Raw genomic sequence first — 15,854 nt, 5'->3', positions numbered from 1 at the left:
TCTCTCTCTTTAAAAAAAATGCCTAGCCCACTGCTCTCAGGAAAATTTTGGGATGGGAGAGGAGAAGTGCTCCAATTCTATGGTGAAGGAAGTAGAAGACTAAGCAGGTTGGAATCTTTGCCCCTCCATGTGAAGGGCAAACAAACGTACTGATTGATGATAATCATTTTGGGAGAAATCTGAAAGAATTTGCCTTAGTATTTTTTGTTTAACTGACAATTATAAAATTCACAAGTAACAGCAAGTCTATAGAAATAGAAAGTAAATTAGTGGTTGCCTGGAACTGAGCGTGGGAACTGGGATTAATTGTAAGTGGGAACAGGGATCTTATTGGGTTGATGAAAACTTCCTGAAACCAGACTGTGGTGATGGTTGCATACTTTAGTAAATTTTGTAAAATCTATTGAATTATACTCTTAAAATGGTTGAATCCTATGGTAAGCAAATTATACCATGATCATTGTTTTTTTAAAATCATGGGAACTAAATTCAGTATGATTTTAATCTCTTTCCATCCTCAGAACCAAGGTAGCTGAAATCAAATTCAGACAAATCATATTTCCTCGAGGACCACCTTTAAAGCAGGCAAAATATCCAGTTATTTACCAACTTATTTAGACATAGATAAGAATAAAACTTGTTCTTCAAATTCCTACAATTAGATATTCCCATAAGACTTGTGATTCTTAAGCCGGAAACCACAGTCTTGAGTTTGGTGTTATTTCTAGATGCGAGAATTTCATAGGGCTGAATAGCTGATTGTCTTTCAAGATATTTAGGAAACACATAACTTTCTTTCCTCTCCAATAGATGGCTTTGCTAATGCGGAGTACAAAGTACAAATACTCAAGAATTCCGAGTCTGCACTGTGAATGCATGTTATTTTTCTCTGCTGTTATTCATTGTCATGACTTCTGTAAAGTGGGTGGGGAGACTAGAATCCCGAGATCATTCAGTGGCACTTTTACTCACAGAACACTTACAGGGTAAGGCTGAATGACAGTGAGGAGTATTGATTCTTTGCAGCTTCTGTAAGAGAGAGAAACAAACATATTTACAAAATGCACAGAGCCTGGACTCAAACAGTGACAGTTTTCTTTGTAAATGAAATGTGTGATGTGTTGGCCAATGTTTCTTAGGCTCTCAGGGCAGAGTAAATCAAACAGCTCAGAAGAGGGCTTTCAGACCACAGAGAAAACCAAAATCAAGTGTTTGCCGAGTGTAACAAACTGTCCAATTGAAAGCTTCCTAGGCGGATTACATTGGGCAATATTATCTGTGCTGCCGAACAGCAGGACCCTAAAATAAGACTTGGCGAGGGAAGAACGGTTTTAGAAGCATCAACTCAATCAGTCTCTACGCTTTTTGCTGCTCTCAGAATTGATTCTCCCCTTCTGATTTTCCTTTAGCCTGCTTTTCTTTGCCGCTTAAAATTTTCTGTACTTTTCTGCAAGGGGAAGGGATTTTAAAAATTCTGTCAACTTGGGGAACATAATTATCTTCTCAGGGTCAGCATTACGAAAGATAAATGTCATTGGAGGTTGCTTATGTAAAAACAGCATCCCAGCAAACATCCCTCCACACACCGTTCAGCTCTGTACGTCCAGTGCCAAGGACCCTGAGCTGATAAGTATTTCAGACAGGCACCAATTGGGAAATATTGCTCACAACAGGGAACCCTTCATAGTAAAGCAGAATAATGTCATATAATGGTTTATTTAATTTCCTCCAAGTAACCCAAACCTTCCAAATGACTCAAACCCTGGAGAAAAATCACATTATGGGTTGTAATATTTTTCTTCCTTCCTTTCTTTGTTCTTTTGTATCGTAAGTAAGAGAAAGGTCAGTTGCCATTTTGTTGAAGAGGAGCTGACTTTTTTTACTTTAGGCTGTAATTAATTACCTGCTTTTGTGATTTATTGCCTGAATGATAGAGGCAAAGGGATCTGTTGTAATTCTGTTCTTTTGAGAAAAGTCATTGCAGATCGTACCTCCCTCACTGATTTGTGGCTTCACCTACTCATCCTGGCTATTTGGACCATGAACTACTGATTTGTCAAAGGTGATGTGAATCTTGAGGTAGAGAGTGAGGTACAGGAGGAGAGGGATGAATAGGGCAGGAAAAGAACTAGAACTATAAATCCAGAAAGAACCAGGACACGTAGGCTGATAGGGATACTGCAGCAGGTAGATAGCATACTGTTGACAGTGGCCCAGCTTCTCTCACAAGTTCTTAGTTTTCAAGACTGACAGAGAGCCCAATAACTGCAGTAGACAGAGCAACAGTATAATCAAATGTAGTTTCAGTGGGTAAGATAAGGATCGTGCCCTGCTGGTGGGCACATGTGTAGACACATGGAGCAGTTTGAGGAGCAATCTGGCATCACCAGGTCAACATCACTGTCAAAACACTGTTATCCAGCCAGTCTACTCTAGCTTTACTTCACAAAGAAATTCTTCCACTATGCTTTAAGGGGATATGGATATTCCCTGCAATAGAATGTGTTGGGGTGAGGGGTTGAAGGGAAGTTGGGTGTCCATCTCTGAGACAGCAGATAGGAGACAAATATGCAGAAAGCAACATAAACAGAAGCAAAGTACTGTTCCCTAGTTTCCACTCTTCACAGGAAATAATAAACATTGAGGAAATAAGAAATGTGACACAGCCCCACAGCATAAAGAATCTGTGAGTATGGCAGCCATGTCAATGAACTTGTCTGCCCTGCCTGGCTTGTTCTGTCCAAATTTGCTCTCACAGCCCTCAGTAGCAGTCCTGGGAACTCAGCCTCTGGGACCAGCTGATGGGACTGAGTGTTGAAAATGAGCCAATCAAATTTTCTCTCTCCAGAATTACTATTAAGAGACACAGAGACTAAGAGAGTTGGGAGCCAAGACACATTTGTGGCAGAGCATCTGAGTAAAGGATGCAGATGCCAGTAGTCCTTGGAACAGTTCTAATTCCCACCATTCCTGAGGGCTGGTTGTTCACTGTTCCATTAGAAATAAAATAATTGATGTAAAATTTCTCAGTATGATATCTATCATCATTCTGGGAACAAGCTTTTACTTCTGTTTTCTCTCATCTGTAAGTACTTAATCATCACCTGCCAGACAAGAAGAATTAATTCCATAGTGCTTCAGATCCCTTAGGATTCCTAACTCAATCCTAGGAAGAAAAAAAAGATCAAAGCCATATGTGTTTATATGTTAAAGGATGCCAAAATGGATTTAGACAGATTCAGCTGAGGTCCCATGCTGATAGATGCCAATCATCTCCACATGCTAAAGAAAGGTGCTGGATGATGTTCCAAGGGGGTGTTGAAAAGGAGAATTTGTAATCCTTAACCCCTTATTCACCTTCAGTCTGATTCATGACTTAATTTAAAATTGAAAAAAGGAAACAGGGAGAAGCTGGCAGAAGTAGCATATGCCTGAAGAGTAGAGGCTACATGTGTGAAATCACTATCCTTCCACTCAGCCAGGCACAAAGTGTGATTCCTGGGGTAAGATGTGCAAGAAATGTTACCCTGGGATCATTTCGCAAAGGCCTCCTGATCAACTAAACTTCTTCCAGGGGTGAAAGGGCATTAGCCAAAAGATGGCTAAGCTGAGGAATACTGGGCATAACCAGGCCTTGGGTTCTATCTGACTTGATGGGGCTGCAATTGGAGCAACTCAGCAGAGAAATCTTCTGGAAATATACAGACGCACTTACAAGGGGAAGAATCAACCATCATTATGTTGCATGAATAGAGGAAACCAATGCTAGATTATATTGGTTTCAATAAGTGAAAACTTTATTGAGAGAAAACTCTCACCACCCTGGCCCCATTTCAATCTGAAAGAGCTAAGGCTAGAGAAGAATGTTGGAAACTAGAGAAAGCATTGACAATGCCCCTTAACCCACTGCAAACCTGAAGGAAAACCTGGGGCAAGGGACAAATTTGTGGAGTTGGAAGTTTAACTATTCCATGACAATTGAACATTTTAATTAGATTATAAATTATTGTAATCACAAGGGTACAAGTGACTGGAGAATTTTTCTGAGCATGCTGAATACATTTCTGGGATCAACCTGAGATTTTGTTAAGGGTTACAAATGACCATAGGGAGCTATTATAAATGATTAACAGGGGTAGGGGAAGTACAGTTTCCTTCTGATTGTGCCCTCTGTGGTATGCTGGCTACCTTATTCCGATCTCTCTTTACTTATATAGACTTGAATAGATCATATTCTTTGAGTTCAAATAGTCCTTGACCAAAAGTCTTTGATCCTAGGAAGAAACAATAAAAAGGTTAAACACAAGAATGATGAATAAGGCTCAGAATAAATCATGAGGTGGTGGAGTGGGCAAGAGAATGAATGGACCCATAAAACAGAGGGACAAGAGTAATTTTCTATCAAATGATGCTCAGTGGCAACATATTTATTTGTTTACTTTTGGAAAAGGAAGCTGATATTCACAGTTATAGTGCAGTAGCTGTTAGGAGCAGATGAGCCCCTGGAGAAGGACTATTGCTACTCATCATAGATGTTGGTAATCATAGATACTGTATTAGCAAATTACTATAAACTTTGTAGCTTAAAACCATACAAATTTACTACCTTTCATTTCTGGAGGTCAGAAATGTAAGATAGTAAATTGGGTTTTGCTGAGCTAAAATCAAGTTGCTAGCAGGGCTGTATTCATTCTGGAGCCCTTTTCAACTTCTAGTGATTGCCTGTGTTCCTTGGAGAATGGCCCCTCCCTAACCATCAGTACAGCATCTTCAAACCTCTCCCTGACTCTTTTTCACTGACAAAGATCCTTGTGATTAATTAGTCCTCCCTGGAATCTAAGATAACCACCCCATCATTAACTTCACTACATCTACAAAGTCAGAGACTCTAGAAATTGAGAACATCTTTGGGGGGGGGTCATTATTCTCCTGCCACAGATGTGAGCTTTATTAGTTATTGAGTGCTGCATAACAAATCATCACAAACTTAGAGGCTTAAAGCAACACCCATTTATTATCTACATTTGATGTGGGTTAGAAATATAAGCATGGCTTAGCTTAGTCATCCTTTTCAAGTTCTCTGATGAGGCTTCAAACAAAATGTTGGCCAAGGCTGGGGCCTCATTTGAGAGTTTGATTGGGAAGGATCTACTTCCAAGTTCACTTCCATAATTTCTGGTAGAATTAAATTCCTCTTTAGGCTTTTGGACTGAGGATCTCAGTTCCTTTTAGGCTTTTGGATTGAGGATCTTCAGTAGTTGGCTTAGGTCCACCCTCAGTTCCTTGCCATGTGGGTCTTTTAACACTGCCACTTAGCTTCATTAAAGCTGGCAAAAGGGAGAGTCTTCAGGCATGGTGGAAGTTAGAATCCTATGTAAGAGGGGGGAAGGAAGATGGCGGCGAGGGGAGTGCATTGTCCCCGTGTGCTGCTTCACTGTGTGGGAGTATGACAAGTCAGGACGGCTAAAGGATATCTTGTTAGGAATTTCCAGCAATAGTGGGGTGCTCCGGAACCTGGAGGAAGGATTTCCATCGCACGAGGATCAGCTACGGGGACTCAAACGCGAGAGGTTTGTCGCACGGAGGGTAACACTGCTTATTCAGCAAATCGCCCCGCGGCTAGAATCTGCAGCGTGCGCTGGGATAGAGACGCAGGGTTACAGCGCTGCAGTTTCTGCCAGCCGCGCAAGCACCGTACTCAGGGCTGAATTCTGGGTTCGAGACGGGGGAAGGAAGCGGTCCATCTCGGTTCTCCACACCGGTCAGACCACAGAGGAGGCCAGCAGACACCATGTTGGTAAACTGACGTCACCACCCCTGTTTTTGACTGACCGCAGCTCATTCAGCCATAGAACAGGTAATTTCAGGCTGCAATTCGCCTGCGGCTTGCAGACAGATTGCTAGGGCTCAGCGCCTGGGTGCTTCTTAGAACCTGATCTTATCAGAGTGAATACCGAGCGCGGGGCGGCCGAGTTCCAGCTCCCGGAACTGCCCTGGCCCAGGGCTGCGGAGCCCGCGGGGACTGCTTCTTGGACCCTGCTCCTACCAGGGCATACAACAAGCACTAAGCAGTCGAATTACGGCTCCCGGAACTGAGCCCGCGGGGACTGCTTCTTGGAGCTTACATTTATAGGAGCTTACACCGAGCACGGAGCGGCCGAGTTCCGGCTCCTGGAACTTCCCTGGCCCGGGGCTAGGAGCCCGCGGAAACTGCTTCTCGGTCCGGGTCCTGCTGAGGGCCGGTCAGGACTCACCCGGTGCTTTGGTTGCCCGGCAAGGGGAACGAAATGCTGCCATTCGCATAGGATACCAACATGGCAGAGACCAGATGTCGGCAGAAAGCGGCGGAGGAGGGAACTTCATCAATACCAGTGGTGACATAAGCAGTTGGTCTCCTGGTAGGGGGGGTGAGGCACAGTCACCCGAGTCTCCTCAATTTGTCGTCGAGCCAGAGGGAAGGAGCCGGGCCGCCGCCAGCGCCCGGAGCAGGCCCAGCGGCTCGCCAGCGTGGTGACCGCGTGACCCCAATTGGAGAGGGGGCGGAGCGGAGCCGCCACCCGCAACCGCAAGGTGGGCAGACCCGCGACCCAGTGGTACATGGGCGTGGTAGGAGGGGCAGGGCAGAGCCGCGGTTCGCGCTGTGACGAAAGAGCGTGCAAGGTAAACAGACCTGTGACAGCCTGGCGGGTCAGGCCCAGTGGCCTGCCAGTGTGGTACACACGTCACCCCAACTGGAGTAGGGGCAGAGCAGATCCTTCTCCCACGCCCGGATCAGGCCCTGCCGGGGTGGTGGTCACGTGACCCCAATTGGAGTGGGGGCGGAGCGGAACCGCCACCCGTCCCCGCAGGGTGAGCAGACCAGTGATCAACCTGCAGATCAGGCCCAGGGGTCCGCAGGCGGGGTACAAACACCACCCTAATTGGAGTAGTGGCAGAGCAGAGTTGCCGCCCGTGCCAGGAACAGGCCCAGCGTCCTGCAGGCGGGGTAGTCACGACACCCCAATTGGAGTAGGGGCAGAGCAGAGCCTCCACCCGTGCACGAAAGGTGGGCAGATCTGCGACCGACCAGCGGGACAGGCCCAGTGGCCTGCCGGTACGACAGACACGTCACCCCATTTGCAGTAGGGGCAGAGTAGAGCCGCTGCCCGCGCCTGCAGGGTAGGCAAACCTGCAACCGACCGGCGGATCAGGCCAGGTGGCCTGCCGGCGTGGTACACTCGTCACCCCAATTGGAGTAGGGGCAGAACAGAGCTGCCGCCAGCTCCCAGAACAGGCCCAGTGACCTGCCGGCATGGTAGCCACGACACCCCAATTGGAATAAGGAGAGAGCAGAGCCGCCGCCCGCACCTGCAGGAAAGATACGCAAGCAGTATGAAAAGACAAGGAAAGAAAGGACCACAAGCAATGCAGGTCAACGCAACTTTAGAAGAGGTAACAGCTGCAGCAGATGGAATGTCAGATAAAGAATTCAGGATATACATGCTTCAGATGATCTGGAGTATCAAGGAAGACATTAAACAGCAAAATCAGACAATGAAAGATCACTTTGACAACGAATTACGCAAACAAATCCAGGAAGCAAAGGATCAACTATACAGGGAGATAGAGGTTATAAAAAACAAACAAACAGAAATCCTAGAAATGCAGGAAGCAATAAACCAACTTAAAAACTCAATTGAGAATACTACCAGCAGAGTAGAACACTTAGAAGATAGAACATCAGACAATGAAGACAAAGTATTTCAACTGGAAAAGAACATAGACAGCTCAGCAAGACTGTTAAGAAACCATGAGCAGAACATCCAAGAAATATGGGATAACATTAAGAGACCAAACTTAAGAGTCATTGGGATACAGGAAGGTACAGAGCTCCAAACCAAAGGAATGAGAAGTCTATTCAATGAAATAATACAAGAAAACTTCCCAGACTTGAAGAATGACACAGAATCCCAAATCCTAGAAGCCTACAGGACGCCGAATGTGCAAAATCATAAGAGATCCACACCTAGACACATTATAATGAAGATGCCCAACATACAGAATAAGGAGAGAATTTTAAAAGCTACAAGAGAAAGGAAGCAGATTACATTTAGGGGTAAGCCAATCAGGATAACAGCTGATCTTTCAACACAGACTCTGAAAGCTAGAAGATCCTGGAATAACATATTTCAAACACTGAAAGAAAATGGGTTCCAACCAAGAATTGTGTATCCAGCGAAATTAAGCTTCAGGATGGAGGATGAAATTAAAACCTTCCACGATAAACAAAAGTTTAAAGAATTCGCAGCTAGAAAACCATCTCTTCAAAACATCCTCGCCAAAGCATTACAGGAAGAGGAAATGGAAAATAACAATGAAAACCAACAGTGGGAGGTAGGACAATAAAGGGGGGGGGGAATAATCAAAGAGGAAAACAAACCATGTTTAGTAACAGAAATAAACAAATATGGCTGGAAGAACAACCCATATCTCAATAATAACCCTAAATGTTAATGGCTTAAACTCACCAATTAAGAGACACAGGCTAGTAGAATGGATCACAAAACAAGACCCAACAATATGCTGCCTACAGGAGACGCATTTGATAGGAAAAGACATACATAGGCTGAAGGTGAAAGGTTGGGAAAAATCATATCACTCATATGGACTTCGGAAACAAGCAGGAGTGTCCATACTCATATCAAATAAAATAGATTTCAAGCCAAAGTTAATCAAAAGGGATAAAGAGGGACACTACATACTGCTTAAGGGAACCATACACCAACAAGACATAACAATCATAAATATTTATGCCCCAAACAATGGTGCAGCTATGTTCGTCAAACAAACTCTTCTCAAGTTCAAGAGTCTAATAGACCACCATACCATAATCATGGGAGACTTCAACACACCTCTCTCGCCACTGGACAGATCTTCCAAACAAAAGTTGAATAAGGAAACTATAGAACTCAATAACACTATTAATAACCTAGACCTAATTGACATATATAGAATATACCACCCAACATCAAGCAGTTACACTTTTTTCTCAGCAGCACATGGATCCTTCTCAAAAATAGATCATATATTATGTCACAGGGCAACTCTTAGACAATATAAAGGAGTAGAGATAATACCATGCATCTTATCTGATCATAATGGAATGAAACTGAAAATCAACGATAAAAGAAGGAAGGAAAAAGCATACATCACTTGGAGAATGAACAATAGGTTACTGAATGATCAATGGGTTATAGAAGACATCAAGAAGGAAATTAAAAAATTCTTAGAGATAAATGAAAACACAGACACAACATATCGGAATCTATGGGACACATTGAAAGCAGTTCTAAGAGGAAAATTCATTGCTTGGAGTTCATTCCTTAAAAAAAGAAAAAACCAACAAATAAATGATCTCATACTTCATCTCAAAATCCTTGAAAAAGAAGAGCAAAACAACAGCAAAAGAAGTAGAAGGCAAGAAATAATTAAAATCAGAGCTGAAATTAATGAAATTGAAACAAAAGAAACAATTGAAAAAATTGACAAAACTAAAAGTTGGTTCTTTGAAAAAATAAACAAAATCGACAGACCCTTAGCGATGCTAGCAAAGAGAAGAAGAGAGAGAACTCAAATTACTAGCATATGGGATGAAAAAGGCAATATCACAACAGACACTTCAGAAATACAGAAGATAATCAAAAACTATTTTGAATCCTTATACTCCAACAAATTAGAAGATAGTGAAGGCATAGATAAATTTCTTAAGTCATATGATCTGCCCAGATTGAGTCAGGAGGATATAGAAAACCTAAACAGACCAATATCAATTGAGGAAATAGAAGAAACCATAAAAAGACTACCAACTAAGAAAAGCCCAGGTCCAGATGGGTATACAGCAGAATTTTACAAAACCTTTAAAGAAGAACTAATACCAATACTTTTCAAGCTACTTCAGGAAATAGAAAAGGAGGGAGAACTTCCAAATTCATTCTATGAGGCCAACATCACCCTGATACCTAAACCAGACAAAGACACTTCAAAGAAAGAAAACTACAGACCAATATCTCTAATGAACCTAGATGCAAAAATCCTCAATAAAATTCTGGCGAATCGGATACAAAAACATATCAAAAAAATTGTACACCATGATCAAGTAGGATTCATCCCTGGGATGCAAGGCTGGTTCAATATACGGAAATCAATAAATGTTATTCACCACATCAATAGACTTAAAAATAAGAACCATATGATCATCTCGATAGATGCGGAAAAAGCATTTGACAAAGTACAGCATCCCTTTATGTTCAAAACTCTAGAAAAACTAGGGATAACAGGAACATACCTCAATATTGTAAAAGCAATCTATGCTAAGCCTCAGGCTAGCATCATTCTGAATGGAGAAAAACTGAAGGCATTCCCTCTAAAATCTGGAACTAGACAGGGATGCCCTCTCTCTCCACTTCTGTTCAACATAGTTCTCGAAACACTGGCCAGAGCAATTAGACAGACGAAAGAAATTAAAGGCATAAAAATAGGAAAAGAAGAACTTAAATTATCACTATTTGCAGATGATATGATTCTATACCTAGCAGACCCAAAAGGCTCTACAAAGAAACTATTAGAGCTAATAAATGAATTCAGCAAAGTGGCAGGATATAAAATCAACACGCATAAATCAAAGGCATTCCTGTATATCAGCGACAAATCCTTTGAAATGGAAATGAGGACAACCACTCCATTCAAAATATCTTCAAAAAAAATAAAATACTTGGGAATCAACCTAACAAAAGAGGTGAAAGACTTATACAATGAAAACTACAGAACCCTAAAGAGAGAAATAGAAGAAGATCTTAGAAGATGGAAAAATATACCCTGTTCATGGATAGGCAGAACTAACATCATCAAAATGGCGATATTACCAAAAGTTCTCTATAGGTTTAATGCAATGCCAATCAAAATCCCAATGGCATTTCTTGTAGAAATAGAGAAAGCAATCATGAAATTCATATGGAAAAACAAAAGACCCAGAATAGCAAAAACAATGCTAAGCAGGAAGTGTGAATCAGGCGGTATAGCGGTACCAGACTTCAAACTATACTACAGAGCAATAGTAACAAAAACAGCATGGTACTGGTACCAAAACAGGCGGGAGGACCAATGGTACAGAATAGAGGACACAGAAACCAATCCACAAAACTACAACTATCTTATATTTGATAAAGGGGCTAAAAGCATGCAATGGAGGAAGGATAGCATCTTCAACAAATGGTGCTGGGAAAACTGGAAATCCATATGCAACAAAATGAAACTGAATCCCTTTCTCTCGCCATGTACAAAAGTTAATTCAAAATGGATCAAGGAGCTTGATATCAAATCAGAGACATGGCGTCTGATAGAAGAAAAAGTTGGCTACGATCTACAGTCGGTGGGGTCGGGCTCCAAATTCCTCAATAGGACACCCATAGCACAAAAGTTAATAACTAGAATCAACAAATGGGACTTACTCAAACTAAAAAGTTTTTTCTCAGCAAAAGAAACAATAAGAGAGGTAAATAGGGAGTCTACACCCTGGGAACAAATCTTTACTCCTCACACTTCAGATAGAGCCCTAATATCCAGAGTATACAAAGAACTCAAAAAATTAGACAATAAGAAAACAAACAACCCAATCAACAAATGGGCCAAGGACCTGAACAGACACTTCTCAGAGGAGGACATACAGTCAATCAACAAGTACATGAAAAAATGCTCAACATCTCTAGCTGTCAGAGAAATGCAAATCAAAACCACCCTAAGATACCATCTCACTCCAGTAAGATTGGCAGCCATTAGGAAGTCAAACAACAACAAGTGCTGGCGAGGATGTGGGGAAACGGGTACACTCGTACATTGCTGGTGGGACTGCAGATTGGTGCAGCCAATTTGGAAAGCAGTATGGAGATTTCTTGGAAAGCTGGGAATGGAGCCACCATTTGACCCAGCTATTCCCCTTCTTGGTCTATTCCCTAAAGACCTAAAAAGAGCATGCTACAGGGACACTGCTACATCGATGTTCATAGCAGCACAGTTCACAATAGCAAGACTGTGGAACCAACCTAGATGCCCTTCAATAGACGAATGGATAAAAAAAATGTGGCATTTATACACAATGGAGTATTACTCTGCATTAAAAAATGACAAAATCATAGAATTTACAGGGAAATGGATGGCATTAGAGCAGATTATGCTAAGTGAAGCTAGCCAATCCCTAAAAAACAAATGCCAAATGTCTTCTTTGATATAAGGAGAGTAACTAAGAACAGTGTAGGGACGAAGAACAGCAGAAGAAGATTAACATTTAACAGGGATGAGAGGTGGGAGGGAAAGGGAGAGAGAAGGAAAATTGCATGGTAATGGAAGGAGACCCTCAGGGTTATACAGTGGAGGAGGTAGAGAGAGAGGAGGGGAGGGGAGGGGAGAGGTGGGGAGGGGGGAGGGTGGAGGATGGGAAAGGCAGTGGAGCACAACAGACACTAGTATGGCAATTTGTAAATCAATGGATGTGTAACTGATGTGATTCTGCAATCTGTGTATGGGGTGAAGGTGGGAGTTCATAACCCACTTGAATCAAAGTGTGGAATATGATATGTCAAGAAATTTGTAATGTTTTGAACAACCCACAATAAAAAAATTAAAAAAAAAAAAAAGAATCCTATGTAATATAATCAGGGAAGTGATGTGCCATCACCCATGCTATATTCTATTGATTATAAGCAAATTACAGGCCACAGCAATATTAAAAGAGATAGACCACCCCAAGCTATGAATAAAAGGTAGCAGGGATTTTGGGATCTATCTTCTATTCTGTCTGCTATACTGGTAAAGAGGGACTTGTAACCAAGTTACCTATAAGCACCTCAAAAGTAATGTCTCCCTATGACTTCATCCTACACAGAATTTTTTCTTCTGCCAACAGTTTCAAGAAGCAGCTCAGCATACCTTGTTAGCAGGAAATGGGAAATATTTTTCAAAATATGCCTATTGTATTTAGTCTTTGTGTCTATGGTAATGGTTTGTCAATTGATTGAAACATAACAGATTGATTTCTAATTTTATGATTTAAAGATTGAAGTCATCTGAATTGAAATAAAATATTCCAAATTGATGTTTATCATTAGAACTAGAGACATGCTTTTCTGTTTTCTCTCATCTGCAGTTATTTAATTTTAACCTGCCAAACAAGAAAGTTTAACTCCATAATCTTTTGGATCTTTTAGAATTCATAACCCTAACTTCCTAGGAGGAAAAAATAGATCTAAGCCATTTTAAAATAGCTTCAACAGAAAGATTAAAATCAGGAATGAAAGATGCCACATTCAAGCAAACAGATAACCTCTTTTTAGGAAGGCCTGAAATAGCTAGAGGCCTTTAAAAATCCAGTTAGAATTACATTTAGAGAAGTATTTCATAATAAATTCCAAGTAAAGTTTTTACTTTTGAGGAATATTTTCAAATTTCAAGTCCAACATTTTTTAAATGGCTGAGTTGGTTATAAACATAATTTTGATTTCTGAATCACAATACTGACCTGCTGGGGGAGATCTAGTTTCACCTACTCTAAACTGTTCCTGCCAAATTTGCCTTCATTCCTATTTCTTCATTTTTTATATTTATTTTTTAGTTTTAGGTGGACACAATGTCTTTATCTTTATTTTATTTTTATGTGGTGCTGAGGATCAAACCCAGTGCCTCACACATGCTAGGCAAACGCTCTACCATTGAGCCACCACCCCAGCCCCCTATCTCTTCATTTCTGTGATAAGGTTTTATCTCATCCTTCCTTAAAACATGTTTGGGACACCCAGCTTGCATGGTTTGGTACCACATTCTATTGCATAATTTCACTGGATGTAATTCTATTGATGCAAGCAAACTATATGAAAAAGACATTCATATTTTAATGAGGTCTAGTCTTACATATTAAAATCTCCACACTTTTTTTTATTGTTGCTGGGGATGGAACCTAGAATGTCATACATTCAAGGCAAGTGCTCTACCAGTGAACTACATTCCTAGCTCTAAAATCTCTTTTACAATGAAGCTAAAGCTGGTATTCTCTATTTCATAGAGCAGCATGGTTTAGCACTTTTCTTTAACTGACTTTTCCATTTTATATTTATAACATTTTAATATAGCAATATATAATCATATTAGCATGTGCTACAATATTATTTCCCTTCAATACCAACTGATTATATTCCTTGATCAACTCAGAGATTGATATGAATTTAATAAGAGTTGTGAAGGGAACTGAGATTATTCCAGAGATTGATAAAATGAAACAAAATAAAAAAATCAAACAACAAAAATATATAGGAAGATATTTTGTGACAAAATTCAAGAGTTTTACTAAAAAATAAGTCCAAATAAGTTAACTATAGGATTTTAAACTTCTAAAGTAGAAGAAAATAATCATTCTGTGAACACTGAAAGGTTAGGATTTAAAAGACAAATAAAAAGAAAATTCAGGGCTACATATGGAAAGAGTTTGTAAACTGTAAAATGACATTCTAACATAACTCAAGAGACTGCTGTATAGTATTTTTGTTTTGATACTAAATAAAGTGGTAAGGCACATTGAAAAAGGGTTTGAACACTTACTTCTAAGGTAAATATGTGCATGCATAAGATTATTCTTGTACTTCACAGTTTTTCAAAGTGATTAAAAATAATTTTTTTCTGCAAACTAGTGCATGTAGCCCTTAACCTCTCTGCTTGTGGGCAGCCACTGTTGATGGAAATAAGAACTGATTAGTAGCATTTCTCCATTGACTCTGTTCTGAAGGGCCTTTCCTTAATCCTAGGGTGTTTAGTTATGAGGCCATTTGTTTGCCTTCTTTTTTCTCTTCCTATTTGAATCTAGAGATGTGAAAAGAACACCAAGATTTTTCTGACCTGGTAACCAATCATAACATAGTTTCAGCCTCGTCAGTCACTAGCAAAGCTGGAGGATGTAGTGTTGCCCTTCAGTTTCAGAAAAGTCACCACAGGACCATACTTGGAATGGGGTTTAATGTTTCATCTAGTTGACCTTTGCAACACTATGAATAGATATTTTAATTATCCATTGAATCAATTCCTAACAGGTACTGAAGCCATTTGTTTGAGAGAATGGAAATGTCCAGCAAATGACCAAGCAGTCAGAAAAGGTCAACATATAATGGCTAAGTGTGATCTGTCATGGACTAGATGAAGCATTTATGCTCTGCTCATTGCTTCAGAAACTTGTCTCTACCCTGATACCTGCAAAGAAGAGAAATAGGATTATTTGTCATTCTCACCAATGTTCATGGGATGCTATGGAAGAATACAGGCAAAATGAAGTCACCATAGTCATCAGGGAAACAGACATAAAGGAGATGGATTAAGGAAGAAGAAATTAAGGAAAGCTCCTTATTAAGCAATATATTAAAGAGTTCATTCTGAAAAACTGGATGATTGCATTGTTTATCTTTTTTTCATTTGTGATACAAAGACTCCAAATATGGCCTTCAATTAGCCAAACCTCCTAGTATTTACACCTCTATGTAGTCTGTTACTAGCATTCACACCTTTTTTGTAATCCTTTGACTCAATTTTGACAAAAGGAATATTGTAGAAATGACACTGCTTGACTTCCAGGCCTCAGTCAGAATTCTAGATGTCTTGCAGCATGTACCTGAATATCTTAGAATGCTAAATTTGAGGGAAGTCAGCTACCATGTAAATATTCCAACAACCTTTCAATATCCACATGTTTAGAAGAAGCTAGCCATGTGGAGAAACAGAGGGAGGTGTGCCTGACTAACCCCAGATATGTCAGCTTTCCAAGTCCAGGCCACAACATATGAGTG

At 40.7% G+C, this 15,854-nt stretch overlaps 1 protein-coding gene across 1 annotated transcript in view; it reads right to left on the bottom strand.

The window, feature by feature from the left end:
* Frmpd4 (FERM and PDZ domain containing 4) overlaps positions 1 to 15,854 on the bottom strand; it is a 230,759-nt gene that overhangs the window by 45,110 nt on the left and 169,795 nt on the right. The window contains exon 7 of the mRNA XM_027946511.2: positions 984 to 1,029. Within this exon, the coding sequence (XP_027802312.2) occupies positions 984 to 1,029 (46 nt within the window). The remainder of the gene's footprint in view (positions 1 to 983; positions 1,030 to 15,854) is intronic.

The sequence above is a fragment of the Marmota flaviventris genome, chromosome X (genome assembly GCF_047511675.1).
Source record: "Marmota flaviventris isolate mMarFla1 chromosome X, mMarFla1.hap1, whole genome shotgun sequence".
Taxonomy (NCBI): Eukaryota; Metazoa; Chordata; class Mammalia; order Rodentia; family Sciuridae; genus Marmota; species Marmota flaviventris.
The sequence above is the reverse complement of the archived record's forward strand: the minus strand, read 5'-3'. Positions and strand labels throughout refer to the sequence as shown.